At 39.4% G+C, this 17,372-nt stretch overlaps 2 protein-coding genes across 11 annotated transcripts in view; both read right to left on the bottom strand.

Annotated features, from left to right (window-relative positions):
- The window catches only part of LOC127636498 (latent-transforming growth factor beta-binding protein 3-like), a 70,731-nt gene extending 68,353 nt beyond the window's left edge, over nucleotides 1–2,378 (bottom strand). For 5 of the 10 annotated variants that reach the window (XM_052116994.1, XM_052117001.1, XM_052117022.1 and 2 more), the window contains exon 1: nucleotides 1,232–2,074. In XM_052116994.1, coding sequence (XP_051972954.1) covers nucleotides 1,232–1,472 — 241 coding nt within the window. In that variant the 5' untranslated portion in view covers nucleotides 1,473–2,074. Of the gene's footprint in view, nucleotides 1–1,231; nucleotides 2,075–2,131; nucleotides 2,202–2,291 lie in introns of those variants that run through there. The other 5 variants (XM_052117057.1, XM_052117076.1, XM_052117012.1 and 2 more) reach the window with 3 other exon arrangements.
- Nucleotides 2,379–8,507: 6,129 nt separating this feature from the next.
- LOC127636529 (zinc finger protein 37-like) lies at nucleotides 8,508–16,792 on the bottom strand. Its single transcript, XM_052117091.1, has 2 exons — nucleotides 15,727–16,792; nucleotides 8,508–12,594 (listed from the first exon to the last, which is right to left on the bottom strand). Exons 1-2 carry the CDS (start codon nucleotides 16,430–16,432, stop codon nucleotides 11,615–11,617), a joined length of 1,686 nt encoding a protein of 561 aa, XP_051973051.1. The 5' UTR covers nucleotides 16,433–16,792; the 3' UTR covers nucleotides 8,508–11,614.
- Between the last annotated feature and the right edge of the window lie 580 nt (nucleotides 16,793–17,372).

Raw genomic sequence — 17,372 nt, 5'->3', positions numbered from 1 at the left:
TTTCTATACACATTTTACAATCATATTTAATCAAACTACACAATGATCACTGTAAGACAGATATTACGGTTTCTTTTTTCTTTTTTTGTTAATGCATGATTTCCTGTAAAGCTGCTTTGAAATTATGTGTGTTGTGAAAAGCACTATACAAATAAAAATTACTTGACTTGACTCACACCTCTAACCACATGATATGTGCATGTCTCTATCTTCGTTGGACTTCCATAAATGTAGCTTTCACTCACCAATGAATCTGCATCCTCCGTTATTTTTACCACATTCATTTATTTTTGGACTTGACTCACATTCATTTAAAAGCACACGAGAGTAGCAGACAAAATTAGAGAGTAAGGGAGGACAAGAGTGAGAGAGATAGAGAAAAAGAAAAACAGAAAGACAACACCCACCAAATTAACCTGCTGAGAGGGAAAACAATATAACTACTATAATGATTACTTTCATCGCTAGACTGATTTAAACTGACACATACATGTATAGATACTCTAACCATATCAGCTCCAGGCATTCTTTACTTGAAATAACATACTGGTGCATAAGGCCATTTAGTAGGGGGGTTTCCCTCACAAACACACATAATTTAAGATTTTTTGGTGTTGACTGTGAGTGTGTGTTTACAGCTCTTGGACAAAGAGAATGTACAGTAGGCCCTTTATGCATGAAGAAGAATATGCCAATATATAGTGTGTGTGTGTGTGTGTGTGTGTGTGTGTGTGTGTGTGTGTGTGTGTGTGTGTGTGTGTGTGTGTGTGTGTGTGTGTGTGTGGATTTTGCTGCGTAGACTTTCTGGCACAATGTCTTACCACATCCAATCTGATACAGCTCAGAGTAAGAGCTATCCTGCCAACCAGACAATATGCAGAAAACATTAGGAAGAGCCAGTGAGAAAGAGGGAGGGAGGAAGGGTGGGTTATTATTGCGTTTCCACGCGCAGACTCACGTGCCGTTATATATATATATATATATATATATATATATATATATATATATATATATATATATATATATATATATATATAAAATTATTATTATTTTCTTTATTTTTTTTTTTTGTCAAGTTTGTAAATTAAGGCCATTCTTCTGTGAGAATAACTGAAAATCAATCAATTCTTAACTGCAAGAAAGGTAGGTTGTAAAAAGTTAACTTTACAAAGAGTTCGTATCAGTATTACAGTGGCAATAACTGTCCAAATACATGCTTGATTTTGCTTACCGACTCTAAAGCCAGGCCCGGTCAGAGTGTCCGCGGACTGGCCGTTTTCCCCGATGAGAGTCGTGTTGTTGCCCTGCTCGCAGGTGTCTTGACACTGGCCCTTCAGGCACGTCCGTTTGCAGATGAGCGGCGCGATGACCACTTTGAAGCGCTCGCGAGTGGACGCGCGCTCGGCGCACAGAGCCAGCCGCTGGAGAGCAAGCCAGGTGAGGAGCAAATGCGAAAGAATCAGCGAGGGCATGCTGGCATACTTCAATGCCAACGTAGGACAACACAGGGCATTCACGCTACCACCCAAAGTATATCCAATTAAAGCCTGGATCGGTCAGGCAGTCTCTCCAGACTCGACCGCAAAAGACGTTTCGCTGGAGCCTCGCGTGGAAAAGTTATGCAAAACTGCCTCGCTTTTGCCAGGCAGCCCTGGCTAGGAAAGTCCTCACGCAGAAAGTTTCCCTGATGCCCCCTGTCCCCCTTTAAGTACAAAATGTATAAATTACTTCCGTTTCGATGTATAAAAAAGACAAATGATCCGTACCCCAATTTGGGGCATTTTCAAAAGCCGTTTTACAAGTTGTACCTGATAGTTTTCAGTCGAATAACGTGAAAGCACCTTTTCAACTCATTCCTTAAAACCTCGTTCTCCTTCGTTTTAGTCGATGCCTGACTGGCTCGTATGTGTGTGCATCGCAGTTTGGGAAGTTTGGAAGGAGGAGAGGCAAAGGAAGAGCCAATCCACGGGCAGCCGAACTGGCTCAGGTCCAGAGCAGTACAGGAGAGGGGCTCAAAATGGCTTTTTGCATTTAGCCCCGTGTTATCTTCATTCTAAACCCTGCTTTGGCACCTTGTTTCAGAAAGTTGTTTAGCAACAGACAATCAGTCATATAAAGTCTCAGTACTTACCTCATATAATATTCGTAGGCTACGCTTCGTACCGTAGCTGAAACTTTCACGCGCTGTTTACGTTCTCCGTCTGGGGAATAAAGAAAAGTGTCGAACACTGTTAGCAAACGCGATAACGGCATATTTCAGAAGACGAAAGACAAACAGATTATTTGCTTGCCGAAATTTCACAGAGGAGAAGAGCAGCTCCATTGACAGGTTGTGTACCCGTTGCGAGCAGCATTAGTCCAACCATTGTTAGCGACACCGCAAATATGCAAATTAGAACATTAGCCCAGGGTTTACGAATTTACAGTGTGAAACATCGGAACAGGCAGGGGCGTAGAATGCAGGGGCGATGCAAGCCCCTCCCCCAATAATCAAAACAAGATTGAGTACAAATCATCACCTTTGGGAACACCCAGGATTAATTATTAATACAAAGTAAAGTCAGAACAGTGTGAAACAGGATAACCCAGGATTCTGTTTACCCTGGGTTTGGTATAACCAGGGGTTACAATTTCATGTGTGAAAAGCCCTGACATGGTTTTGTTGACTGTGCTGTTCCTCGTTGCCCTATTTCCCTTATTTCTTACCTATCTAGCACTCGATGACGGCAGCTATGTGTGATCTTCCGCTGAGGTCACGGTCAGTAAACACAAGAAACTGCAGTGGCAATGACAGCAGCTGTGCAGTGCGCCACAACTTTTACTCGAGCCACATTGAGAGATTTCCAGTGCCTTCACATCCTTTAAATGCTGAAACAGGAGGAAGAGGGGGCATGCAGGAGCAGACTGACATAGGGGCCCCCCACTCAACAAATTTTGGGTGGGGTTTCTATATCAAATCCAGGGCCGATTTCTCTTCCCAGTCCACCTCTGATGCAACATACCACAGGAGAGCTCCAAATTGTGTAATGTCACAAAAAAGCGTACAATGTTTTTGGATATGTAGCATATAGGAGTATATTCACCATATTCATTTGAAGCACCTTGGAGTACCATGGTAATAATAATCATGACATGGTATTACTACTGATATCATCACTGTGCAATGGTACTGCCCCAGTGATTTTGTTAGAACCCTTACTAATAATACCATAGTTATCATAGTTTGTGCACTGCAGATCAGTAAAGTGATTGTAGCGACAATAAAATTGTGATAACTTGGTATTAGCTACCAATGACATAAAAAAATTATTTACGAGTTATTTCTCAGCTATTTGCATGAAATGCCATATAACTTATTTTAATTTCACAATAACTATGGTATTTTGGTGCAATCTGGTAACCATACAATAATTGAAAATAGGGATAAATTATTTCCAGAATAAAAAATTATATTAATATTTTGGTTATGGCTGTTAGCTGTGAGTAAATACATTTTCAGAACAAGAATCTTCAAGATAATATGCCATATTTCAACGTTTTAATTGAGATAACGTTAAAATTTTACTCAAATAATGAAATCCACAGAGAATGTGATTTAATGTGTGTAAACAAGAGGGTAAAGAGGGAGAATTAAATAGTTGGATCAGCCAGTGGGAAGAAAAACTGAGGAAGGAATGATGGAAAGGCATAGTAAGAGAAAGTGAGTTGAGTCACTTCCTCAAAGAAAAGTGAGAATGTTTGCTTTCAGTTGCTAAGGAAATGACTGCATGAGAAAGTTCCTCACACACACACACACACACACACACATTGGAGAGCGTTCACAGGCTGATCTTACTTATTTTTGTACATAAAGGCCTGCAGCACCAAGACCCACGATATACACAGTTTCTCAAACACATGAATTTCTATGCTAAAATACACTCATACACAGTTGCACCAGAAAGCTATTACATGACCACAAAAAAAAAGCTCTGTGCCAACCTTCTTTTTTGCTAACACACACACACAGAAAGAAGTGAATTTTCTATTGTTTCTGTAGCTCAACTGGTAGAGCATGGTGCTAGCAATGCCAATGTAATGGGTTTGATTCCCAGTGAACACACAAATTGATTAAAAAAAAAAAATGCATACCTTCAATGCAGAGATTTTGGATAAAAGTGTCTGCCAAATGCATAAATGTTATAAACAGTTTTCGCTGAACAATCTGATGTAATTTATTCAAATTTCAGTCAGGCGAACTGCCACAGAAGCCAGTGTTCATGTAATTTGCCTGTAGGGTTAAAAGTTTACTGTTTATCTTTAGAGAAAAAAAACCAGACACAGTTAAAAACACACAAAACCAAATTTACAGTACATGCAAGTATGACAAACTTCAAGACCCTCATCAAGTGACGTCAAAGGAGCTTTTAAGATGATTGGTAAAAAATGGGAATAGAGGGCAGATGATCTAGTTCATAGTGCCACAATCATCATACCACAGACATGACTCCTCAATATGACATTAAACCTGCTCACCACAGCGTGAAGAGCAGGGACTGTGGTCTGGAGTCAGGGTGTGGGCTCAAAGAGCTGCGTGGTCTTGACTTACGTTACAGAGACTGTAATCATGACTAAGTGGTATATGAGTCAGTTTGGAATCAAGAAGGGAAGAGAGTTCTGGCCAAACATCAGCTAAATGTTGGTCAGACTTTAGCTGACCGATGTCTCATCATCTGAGACAAAAAAGCACAGCGACATTTTGCAGTGGAATTTCTTAATGGTTAAAGGAACTGTGGGGAAATGACTAAAGTGAAGCAGACAACAGTCAGTTACAGTAAACCGATTCAGCGCTGTTATCCCTAATGTTGTTTAAACCCAAATAAATTGTTTAGCGATTACAATAAACAAAAATATGAACATATTACCTCAATTACCTAAGTGTTTTGAGTTATGTGGATAATTTTCAGGATTTTCATTCTACTGTAATGTTTGAGTTTTTCAATTTATCTGAGCTTTTTTAGTCCATTGAACACGATTTTTTTTAATAATATTATATGAGTGCTTTTTTGAGTTGATACAATTTACAACTTTCAAGTCAACTTAACATATGAAGTTGTCAGTGTGTCACTTTGTATACTTCAGTTGAAATTTTGAACAATGTTGCTGATTTGCCTGCTCCCAGCATGCATTGCAGCATGAATAAATGTTTGTGGTTCGTGTAAGGTTTCTTTTATTTAAATTTCTTGCTTTATTATTGAGGTTTGTCTGTCAATTATTGAGATCCATAGTATGTGCCTCCCTGAATAAATATCTAATGTTGTGTTTGCTTTTTTTACCATAACATTTTCCATAAAATATTTAAAGGGGTCATGACATGAGGAATCAAATTTTCCTTGATAATTTCACATATAAGAGTTTTTTTTACTATAAAAACATAGTGTAAGTTTCAGAACGGAAAACTTCCTCCTTGATAGAAAAATAGCATTTATTTAGACAAGGTTCCAGAAGTGGCCGTTTGGAATTTGTGGAACTTGTGACAGCACAAGGACCAAATACATCTTTAAATGACTGGCTCTTTAGTGAGACATCATTGTAAATTTTTCATCATCGCACCCTTGGCCCCTCCAACTGGTACTCAAAGTCACATTTCACAGTTGAAAAGGATAGAGGGCCGGTCATGGGAGATTCATCTGCAGAAAAAGGGACTTGTACACAGGAAACTTCATGCACCTATCTGGATTTAAATGTTTTTCTACAATAGGTGAATGACTTTGACTGTTATCATGCATCTAGCATCTAGCAAAAGTCAAAAGTTATAACTCTAAAAAAAGAGACCTCCATAATATTTAATTCAGCTGTGCTGTCTTGCTGTTTTGAAAGCATTCTGGACCATTTTTGCACCCATCTGTGCTTTATTTAATTGTTAGTCTTTTGTAAGTATGCACTAGATGGACGTCTTTGATTCTTCTGATGCATTTCTGGTGATGTGCAGCATGTTTTAACCCTTTAAGGTACTACTCAACCATTTGGTAGACCACAACGGTACAAGCAAAACTTTTAAAAACGCATCTCATCCTGCTGCTGCCACAGACTTGGAGAAACACATGCCAATCTGTGTGTTAACAAACACGGAAGATGTGAGATGTTCCTGTGAAGACCAGCATCTCTGCCTTAGCCTGTTGAAGCATGGATTGTATTACATCTGCATATTCAGATCATTTCAGCATGGATTGCATGTTTTCATCTTGATGCAAGTGACTAGAGACATTCCTACTTTTGCTTGATATTATACAAGCATATTCATGTATCCACAACCTTTGAATTAGAATATAATCGTATACTTCACATTCATGAAACCAGCTTATATGGCATTATCATTGTATTAAGACTCCGTGTATTCCTTGAATGTCCATCCTTGTATTCCTGTGTTGTATACATGTTACCAGACACAAGCCTTATATGTTCAATATGTGTGTGTTAGAAGATTACTTCATGTTCGTTCTCTATCATTGTAAATCGTTTGTTAAATTGTTTGTGCTTTCTGTGCCCAACATTCCTGTGAGAAACTGGAGCGCTGTTTTGGACAAAGTATATGAACTTGTTGCCCTTTTGACCTGATGAGGTTTCAGAGCTGAATTCAGAGAGCTTGGCTAACTTAGGTATAATTATTCAAGCAATGTGCAGACGGGAGTCTTGCACATACGTACATGATAAGACACACATCATGATCCCGGTTCTCAAGGCCATTTAACTGCAGACTTCGCACTTCAATGGGTCATAACAATATGTCCTGAAAACCTTGAGTTAATTCCAAACCGGGCAGAACATGCCGTACAAAATAAGGAATCTTCTTGGCAGTCTCTAGAGGGTATAAATACATTAACTTAATTTTTTCAACTCTCTACCTCGCATCTGATCTCCAACTTTGAGGCCTCATCTTTAACTTTGACTTCTTTCATTTAATTACTTTCAGTTCATTTTCACTAGACAAGACATAGTATTGTTAGATTAATTCCAGGACTTATTCCTTGGAAATATCCTTAAGCTATATCTACTTAACATTAAAGAACCAAACGTCTAGGTTACGGATGTAACCTCCGTTCCCTGATGGAGGGAACGAGACGTTGTGTCGAAGAAGCGACACTAGGGGTCTCTCTTGAGCGCCGAATATACCTCTGATCTATGAATAAAGGCCAATGAGAAGTTGGCAGACAGAATTTGCAGGTCCCGCCCCAGGACACACGGGTATAAAGGCAGGGAAATGCGTTGGTTTCATTCAAGATTTTTCTGAGGAGCCCTACACAGGAACTACACTGGGGCAGAAAGGCATCTTTATAAAGCCGCATCCTGAAAAGGACGTTCAACGCCACTGTGTATTGCTCTTTTAGAGGAAAATACTCTTTTAGAGAAAATCACTTTATCAAAACACTCTTTCAGTTTTGAGCTGTCGAAGGGCCCAGGGGCAAACTGCACTGCCGTGCAGAGGAGAAAGCCGCTGAAGTGCGCCGTAGATTCAACAGCAGTATCGCACAGAGGTAGAGGAACAGGTGTGTGACACGCAGCTCACTGCATACACGACCATCAGCTCCGAAGAAAATTTCAGAATGAAACAGATTCATTTCCCCGCCTTTATACCTCTATATCCGGTGGGCGGGACATACAAATACTGTCTGCCAACTTCTCATTGGCCTTTTCTCATAGATCAGAGGTATATTCGACGCTCAAGAGAGACCCCTAGTGTCGCTTCTTCGACACAACGTTGAAGTGAGCGACAGACGGGGAACTTTTCTTTATAACTTCATTTATTCTCATTAATTCATATTTTATAAATTTTACTAATTTCTGTACAAATAAAATTTGTCATTCATTCTATAAATCATCTGATTTATTGAAGTAATTTTCCATCTGCTGGATCTCACTGCATCACATCTCATAACAGCGAGGTTTACTTGTGAACCAGTCACAATATGATTCAAGCTTTGCAAAGGAACTGAAAGATATGGCAGTTAAACACTACAATATCTGTGAGTAATTCGTTTGATTCACAAAAGATTCAAATGTCATGACTGTTTGATAGTTGCTGTGCTTGAGGGAACATTTTGATACATTCAGATGAAATGTGTTGGGTGTACCTTCGGTTAAACCTGAAATGTAGTTTTATGAATTATAATATGAAGCTTGTTATTTTCTTCTGAGTTTCAAATATAGCTGTATTTGAGGGGCTGCACGAAGTTAACCAATCAGAACAGTGTGCGTTTACATTGAAGTCTTAAAGGGCCAGAAACTGAGAATTTCAGAGAGTGCCAGAGACAGTGTGTACCCACTGTCATGTCATGACCCCTTGACATGATTTCCTCATGCCATGCCAAACCTGTATGATTTACTTTTTGGTCTGACAGCCTCAGTCACTATTCACTTTCATAGCACTGTTTTTCCCACACACAATAAAAGTGAATGGTGACTGAGAACATTCTGCCGAACATCTTTTGTGATCCACAGAAGTAAGTCATGTGGGATTTGGAAGAAAATAAAGTGAGTAAATGATGGCACAATTTTCATTTTTGGGTGAACGATACATAATGCACTAATGATAAATAATATTGTTCTTTTGAAAAGAAGTTCTCTAAAATGTTCCTGTTTTTGTATCCAACATAAATGTATGAATCAGTCAGTCTCACCCTAGCACAACCTCGGAGTAAACACATGCAAAAGGAAAGAATATTCACACTAAAAAGACCATTTGCAAGAACAACATTACAGACAGAGAGAAAAAATAGAAATTTCTAATTTTATCTCAGTCCAGTGCTCTTACAAGCATACACACCATCTAAAACAATGTCCTTTACTTTTCAACATATTCATGACCTTAATTGTTCACACTGGTAGTCATCACCCTGGTGTACATGGCTAAATCCCCATTGAAACCAAACAATTGCATTGCCAACAACACTGCTGGAGGAATAATCTTGCAAGAACATTTTGAATGCAGATTCAATAACCAATCATTATAAATACTTTAAATTGTAAGCGATTATTAAGTCTACTATACATCATTTTGAATATGCAATGTATATAAATGAACATGAAGATTATGGATATTATTATGACCAGTGTGGTAAGGACTTGTCTGTGCTCTTCGTCTTGTAAAAGTAATAATTGGAAATACATAACCTAACATATTTAAGGATTTTCAAGTAGAGATGCATTTCTACATTAAAAGAATTCTCATATCAAAGCTGACCTGTATTAAATTTATTTGTCATATCTTAGTGAAACTTAATATTACAAGTAATTACTTTGAATCATACTCTCATTTGGCAATGGTATTACTCCACTATTTTAATGACTGGTAAAATATTGGTCTAAAACTAGCACTAATCTTACGAGTTCTCATCTAATCCTTCAAAAGTTTTTTTTTCCCCCAGGAGACTCGACTCGATCTTTAAAGTTACCCCGCTGTACTTAAAGTTAGTTAATATACAGCAGAGATCCAAAAACAAAAGATGGAGTTGGGTTGTTGGACAGATGCTGGAAGAATGTTATTGGATGTAACCAATATATGCTTGTTTTGTGACAACTACATGACCAAGTTAATTTAGAACTCTTTTTTTTTTTTTTTTTCCACACTTAAGATTTCATGGGGTGCAACAACAATCAGATTTTGATGAACTTTACTAGAGTTGGACCACACCCTTCAAACTGCAACAAAACCTCTACAACATCACATGTTGGCACACAAATGAAACATTTAAACAGAGGTATTAAAACACTTGTTATGGATCATTTCCACACAGAAGTTACTAGCTTCTGGCTTGCAATGTTTAAGACTAAATCTATTGCAGTTCAATGTACAGAATATACAACTTCAATGTACAAAAAGGTATTTGGATTTTTTTTTAAAAAGTATCTTTCTGTGGGTAAAAAGAAAAAAAAAGGAAAAACATTATTCACAAACCACATTATAGATTGGTGCAATGGCCACAACAGAAATGGCTTCTCCATCTTTGATGAAAACAAACCAAAGAAGCACTTGAGGACCAGTAACATTCTTTCCCTTCATTCAGTAGAGAGCACCACTTTTGTGAAGCTTACTTTGTGTGCTTGCTCGTTAAACCTTCATCTAAAAGAGAAACAATGCTGCATATCAATATACTGTTTAACTGATTATGTAAATCATGTATTTTACAGATATCAATAGTCAGCTGAACTCAGATGACTTGTCAAAGGTGCTGGCAGTCACATTCTTCACTCTTTGGATCAGCACCCTGTGATGTGGTCTTAACCCTGTACTGTAAACTACATCCAAACATTCCCAAATATACTGATAAACTGAACAAATAACCTGACTAAACTGAATTGATATTTTACAACCTATAAACACCCAACAAACAGATGAAAAGAACCCAGCTAGCCATAATTACATGAAAAAATCTTAATGTTTCTATGCACATCAGTGTGCAAGTCTGTGCAATAAATCTATAGTTAAGGCTTTAATGTGTTTATGTCAGTCATAGCTCTTTAACAGAAATATGACAATAGGGCACACTAAAATGATTACACCAATAACAACACCCATAAATTGTGAGTAACAGGTCGTACAAGCACCCTGTTAGTCTCACTGAAGTATTTACAGCCCCTGTACTAAATCACAGTGAATACACAGAAGAAAAAAATTTGTTATGTGAAATCTATTGCATGATACTTGACGTGAGCAAATACATGTTGTTACACAAGTGTTTTAACCATATTTTCAAAAACTGAGCTTGTTGTCAGGACATAGATTTCAAAGTATCTAGATGAAACATGTTGGAAGAAGTACCACTGAAGGTGTAGTTCAGGACATGGCATAACCTATGTCAAACACTTAACACCACATCTTGGTCTTTTTTTTTTTTTTTTACAAAATTACCCTCTCAACACACAGCATGTGTCTTAAAGCGATGGTTCACTCTAAAATGAAAATCCTCTCATCATTTACTCACCCTCATGCCATCCCAGATATGTATGAAATTCTTTCTTCTACTGAATACAAAGAATTTTAGAAAACCATCTCTTCTCTATAGGTCTATACATTATAAGTGAATGTGTGCCAGAATTTTGAAGCTCCAAAATCCACATAAGGGCAACATAAATGTACTCCAGTTAAATCCATGTCTCCTGAAGTGATATGATCAATATTTTAATCCTACTTTATTTTCACTTGCTCATTTGGTTTTTGGTGATTCACATTCTTCATGTATATCACACCCTACTAGACAGGGAGGAGAATTAATGACAAAAAATTACTTAAATATTGATTTGTTTCCCACCAACACCTATCAATCAAGTCTGAACACATGGATTTAACCACTGGAGTCATATGGATTACTTTTATGCACCCCTTTGGAGTTTATGGATCTACATAGCTGAAATAATCTTCTAAAAACCTTAATTTGTGTTTTGCAGAAGAAAATAAGTTATACACATATGGGATGCCAGGAGGGTAAGTAAATCCTGAGTGAATTTTAATTTTTGGTTGAACCATCCCTTTAAGCCAGGTGATGTGTTTTAAGGCATGCGTCTAAAACCGAAATCTTCTTTGTTCAGTTCAGGCTTTTGGGTGTTTGCTTTTCTGGAACTCCTTGTGTTGCCACGACTACACACAGTCCACTACAGGCTCCCCTTCGTTCCCTTCCTCTTCCCCCCACATACCAAACCTCATATCCTCATCATCCACGGAGCCACCATCCCCCTCTGCCAGACCAGCCATGGCCACAGCTTCCTCTGCTCCAGGCTCCCCATCATGGGCACGGAGGTGTTTCCTCAGGCTTGCCGGATCTTTAAAGGCTCTGTTGCAGAGTGGGCAGCAACATGGCCGCTCTCCTGTGTGTATGCGCTGGTGGTGCTTCAGATGCTGCAGCCGGCTGAGACGTTTTCCGCATATGCTGCACACATATGGTTTTTCACCGGTGTGCGTGCGCCGGTGCTTCCGCAGGCCGTCTAGATGCCGAAACTGCGTTCCACATTCGGAGCAGGAATATGGTTTCTCACCTGTGTGGATGCGAAGGTGAGTCTTAAGTGCTCCTGACTCACGGAAACGTCGCCCGCACACCGTGCACGGATATGGTTTCTCTCCCGTGTGGATCCTCAGGTGCTTTTTTAGGCTTGAGATCAGACGGAAAGTCTTTCCGCACTCCAAACACAAGTGAGGCCGTTCTCCAGGTGCCTCTCCCATTAGCTCAGAAATGGAGCGCCGTGTGGGCTCTTCAGGAGATGAGCCGCCCACCCCAGGGCTCCTTCTGGTCATACTCAACCCAGGGGCATCTCTGTGGGCTGATCTGAGCCCGGAGGTCCCCGGAGGAGGTGAACTACTGTGAGGCCTGGAGGGGGGCGGTGGTGCCGGTTTGGAAGGATGATGGTGTGAACGGGAGCTTCCTTCTTCCTCGACCACATGGTTGTATGCTACATCACAGACATTCTGTGCAGTGTGCTCAGTAGCTGTGGGTGGCTCTCTTCCCCGCAAACACACCTGCCCAGAGACAGGACCCTGTTCTTCTTTAACAGAGAAGTTAGTGTGTGTAGAGGGGTTTTGTGCTCTAGTGTGCGAGAGCCTTCTACTGTCATCCACAATCTCACCTGTAAAACGGATTGCACATTAATACACTGGTAGGACAGTTCCACAAAAATGTACCAAGTCTATTTAAGTCAAACTTTGCCAAGAGAAAAATCTATAGCCTAATTTGTAAACCTTTTTCTCATTGTGTTTCTCAACAGCAAATTAGATTCCAAGCATATAACAATAAGATGCATTTAGTGACACAATGAATAGCCTATAATATTAAATGCCAGACAGTGAGCCTTAAAAAGATAATTAAAAAATACAATTCTGACATAATTTACTCACCCTCATGTCGTTCAAAACCCATATCTGTTCTTCTACCAAACACAAAAGGATATGTTTAGGCAAACTGATAACCTCATTCACCATTCAGTTTCATTGTATGGAATAAATATGCAATGAAAGTCAATAGTCAATCTATTTCCTTTAACCCTTACATCCCCTTTTATATTCCACAGTGGGAAAAAAGTAATACGAGTTTGGAGCGACATGGTGCATAAATGCTGACAGAACTTTCATTTTGGGGTGAACTATCCCTTTAACTATGTGTTTTTAGGTCCATTAACTGTTATTTATCAAACTTAAAAGGAATAGTTCACCCAAAAAGGATAATTCTCTCTTCATTTACTCACCCTTAAGTCACCTCAAACTCGTATGACTTTCTTCCACAGCTCACAAACAAAGATATTTAAATGGAGATACAACGTCTTTTTGTCCATACAATAGTGAATGGTGACCATTTTCAAACTCCAAAAAGCACAAAGGCCACATAAATGTAATCCATAAAATGTCAGTGGTTTAATCCATGCCTCTTGAAGCGATCCAATCAGTTTTGGGTGAGAACAGACCAAAATGTAACTCCTTTTTTACTAAAAATCGTGAAACAAGCAGTTTCCTTGGGGATCATGATTTCAAGCTCGATTACACTTCCTAGCACCATCTAGTGCTCTGCGCATGCGTTAAGCACTAGTAAATGAGTTTGAGCTCTGCGCATCTGTTAAGCACTAGTAAATGAGTTTGAGCTCTGCGCATCTGTTAAGCACTAGTAAATGAGTTAGAACTCTGCACATCTGTTAAGCACTAGTAAATGAGTTTGAGCTCTGCGCATCTGTTAAGCACTAGTAAATGAGTTTGAGCTCTGCGCATCTGTTAAGCACTAGTAAATGAGTTAGAGCTCTGCGCATCTGTTAAGCACTAGTAAATGAGTTAGAACTCTGCGCATCTGTTAAGCACTAGTAAATGAGTTTGAGCTCTGCGCATCTGTTAAGCACTAGTAAATGAGTTAGAGCTCTGCGCATGCGTTAAGCACTAGTAAATGAGTTTGAGCTCTGTGCATCTGTTAAGCACTAGTAAATGAGTTAGAGCTCTGCGCATCTGTTAAGCACTAGTAAATGAGTTTGAGCTCTGCGCATCTGTTAAGCACTAGTAAATGAGTTTGAGCTCTGCGCATCTGTTAAGCACTAGTAAATGAGTTTGAGCTCTGCGCATCTGTTAAGCACTAGTAAATGAGTTTGAGCTCTGTGCATCTGTTAAGCACTAGTAAATGAGTTTGAGCTCTGCGCATCTGTTAAGCACTAGTAAATGAGTTTGAGCTCTGTGCATCTGTTAAGCACTAGTAAATGAGTTTGAGCTCTATGCATCTGTTAAGCACTAGTAAATGAGTTTGAGCTCTATGCATCTGTTAAGCACTAGTAAATGAGTTTGAGCTCTATGCATCTGTTAAACACTAGTAAATGAGTTTGAGCTCTATGCATCTGTTAAGCACTAGTAAATGAGTTTGAGCTCTGTGCATCTGTTAAGCACTAGTAAATGAGTTTGAGCTCTGTGCATCTGTTAAGCACTAGTAAATGAGTTTGAGCTCTGTGCATCTGTTAAGCACTAGTAAATGAGTTTGAGCTCTGTGCATCTGTTAAGCACTAGTAAATGAGTTTGAGCTCTGTGCATCTGTTAAGCACTAGTAAATGAGTTTGAGCTCTGTGCATCTGTTAAGCACTAGTAAATGAGTTTGAGCTCTGTGCATCTGTTAAGCACTAGTAAATGAGTTTGAGCTCTGTGCATCTGTTAAGCACTAGTAAATGAGTTTGAGCTCTGTGCATCTGTTAAGCACTAGTAAATGAGTTTGAGCTCTACGCATCTGTTAAGCACTAGTAAATGAGTTTGAGCTCTGTGCATCTGTTAAGCACTAGTAAATGAGTTTGAGCTCTGTGCATCTGTTAAGCACTAGTAAATGAGTTTGAGCTCTGTGCATCTGTTAAGCACTAGTAAATGAGTTTGAGCTCTGTGCATCTGTTAAGCACTAGTAAATGAGTTTGAGCTCTGTGCATCTGTTAAGCACTAGTAAATGAGTTTGAGCTCTGTGCATCTGTTAAGCACTAGTAAATGAGTTTGAGCTCTGTGCATCTGTTAAGCACTAGTAAATGAGTTTGAGCTCTGTGCATCTGTTAAGCACTAGTAAATGAGTTTGAGCTCTGTGCATCTGTTAAGCACTAGTAAATGAGTTTGAGCTCTGCGCATCTGTTAAGCACTAGTAAATGAGTTTGAGCTCTGCGCATCTGTTAAGCACTAGTAAATGAGTTTGAGCTCTGTGCATCCGTTAAGCACTAGTAAATGAGTTTGAGCTCTGTGCATCCGTTAAGCACTAGTAAATGAGTTTGAGCTCTGCACATCTGTTAAGCACTAGTAAATGAGTTTAAGTCGAGTTTGAAATCGCATGCCTAGAGACTAAAAAGGAGTTATAATGTGGTTTGTTCAGTTCCCACCTAAAACCGACTGCATCGCTTCAAGAGGCATGGATTAAAAAACTGGAGTTTTATGGATTACCTTTATGCTGCGTTTCTGTCCTTTTTTAAACTTGAAAATTGTGTCACCATTCACTTGCGTTGTATGGACCAACACATCATATCTATGGAAGATAGTCAAATGTGTTTGAGATTACATAAGGGTGAGTTCATGATGACAGAATTATTTACTTTAAGAATAGTAGATCAGATTATGAGGACATAAAATTGTACATATTATGTTGAAGCTGTTTCTATTGCAACATTGTCTAATACCTATGTGGTTCTGTATATTAACAATTGAAAAGAGCAGCAGTACCTGTGTTATAGCATCTTTAACACAAACATAGGCAAAACTGGGTGTTATCTTACCAGCTCGGTTCATGTCTGGACAGATGTTAGACGAATGGACGGCTATAGGGTCATAAAAACTGTTCGTCACCGTTCCATCCGCCTGAATGGAGAGGTGGCAGCTCTTGAAATCCTCTCTGGCGTCAAAGCCGTGTATGGCATCACCCAGAGCCCCACTCAACTCCGGCTCACCTCCAGCAAAACAGCGTGGATCTGCCTCGGGTGCACTACGATGAGTCAACCGACTCGAGTTTAAGGGTCCAGCTGTGGTGTAGATGTGATGTCCCGACATGGGTGGGTTGCCAAAAGGACCTTGAAGCTGGTCGATTAATTTCTGTGCGCTACACAGACATTCTTGTAACGTTTTGAGCTCTCTCTCGGAGACTTCGAGGCGGACCTTCAGTTTCTCGTTCTCTTGCTCTTTGGTCAAGAGTTCCCGCTGTGTTTCGGACAGCACCGCCACTATCTCGCCCAGCAGGGTGTCCACCGCAGCGGACAGAGTGGACCGGATGGTCGGACCGAGGCGACTTCTCAGCGTGGAGATGGACATGCTTTTGTCCCGTGTTATGTTTTGCATGCACTCACCCTTCTCTCCCTTGTTTGATGAGTTGATTATAGTTTGTTTACGGAGGGAAGTGCTCGCTTGTGAGCTGTTTGTTGCTGTTGGCTCCGACACTGGGTTGATCCTACTCGCCCCGTTATCACCGTTGTTGCGTTTGGAGTTCATTGCCAATGATCGGACTGTATGATATATTAGTTATTGCTGTAACTGACTGATGTTATACGACATGAAACGAGCATGCTGGGAAGTCCAATTACGACAGTAATTAATTTGTAATTACTCAGAAATACAGAACTAAATTTGCGATTGCAGCCTCCCAAACGAGCTACTCTAGCGTTAGCAAACTAGCCCGCAAATTTTTCCTACAAATCCAAGCTTTCACTTGCAAGGATTCACCAAAAAAAATCTACAGATAAACACATTTAATAATCCAGGTAACAATATTATTAATCTGTTGCAATTAACAAATCGTTACTTCACTGCGCGCCAGATCCACAACCTTCATTCCACAATACCAACGCTGAGGTCAATCCTGACTTTTGATTGGTTTAAAATTTGGTCGCGGCTTAATGACATGCCCTCACGTAAACACAGCGCGTGCAAATGACGATTTTTCAAAGCAGAACTTGATTACTGAGGTGAATAATACGAAATAATCTTAAAATATGTGTTAGTTAGGGCTGGGCGATATGGCCAAAATTTGTATCGATATTTATCACGATATACATTTACACAATGCACTTTCTCCTTTTTATTTCAAAGTTGACGGAAGAAAAGAAGAAAAAATAAATTCTAAACAGTCAAAATAGTCTCTACAAAACTGCACAGGGGGTCCAGAGACGGCCAAAGCAGTGGGGTCTGCGGGATCTTTTACCAAAATATAAAAATATTTTACCGTTTATCAATTGAAAATGAATGTTATAAGATCATCTGTTTGTTCTGAAGCATAGTGACAGCAGTCCAGTATTTGTTGGAATATTTGTACATTAAAATGAAATATTTTTAATATTTCTTTAGATTCAGATACCCAAGTATGGGGCATAGAAGCCCTTGTGACTGTGGAATGATGCTGAATGTGGGTTCAGGGGTGTCCCGAGAGAAAATG

Source organism: Xyrauchen texanus, chromosome 4 (assembly GCF_025860055.1).
Source record: "Xyrauchen texanus isolate HMW12.3.18 chromosome 4, RBS_HiC_50CHRs, whole genome shotgun sequence".
NCBI classification, from domain to species: domain Eukaryota; kingdom Metazoa; phylum Chordata; class Actinopteri; order Cypriniformes; family Catostomidae; genus Xyrauchen; species Xyrauchen texanus.
The sequence above is the reverse complement of the archived record's forward strand: the minus strand, read 5'-3'. Positions and strand labels throughout refer to the sequence as shown.

What these genes read in the sequence shown, in the direction of transcription:
- LOC127636529 (XM_052117091.1), bottom strand. Translation starts at nt 16,432, where the DNA reads ATGAACTCCAAACGCAACAACGGTGATAACGGGGCGAGTAGGATCAAC. An exon ending in TCCAGACATGAACCGAGCTG is followed by an intron (nt 12,595 to 15,726) that starts GTAAGATAACAC and finishes TCCGTTTTACAG; the next exon opens with GTGAGATTGTGGATGACAGT.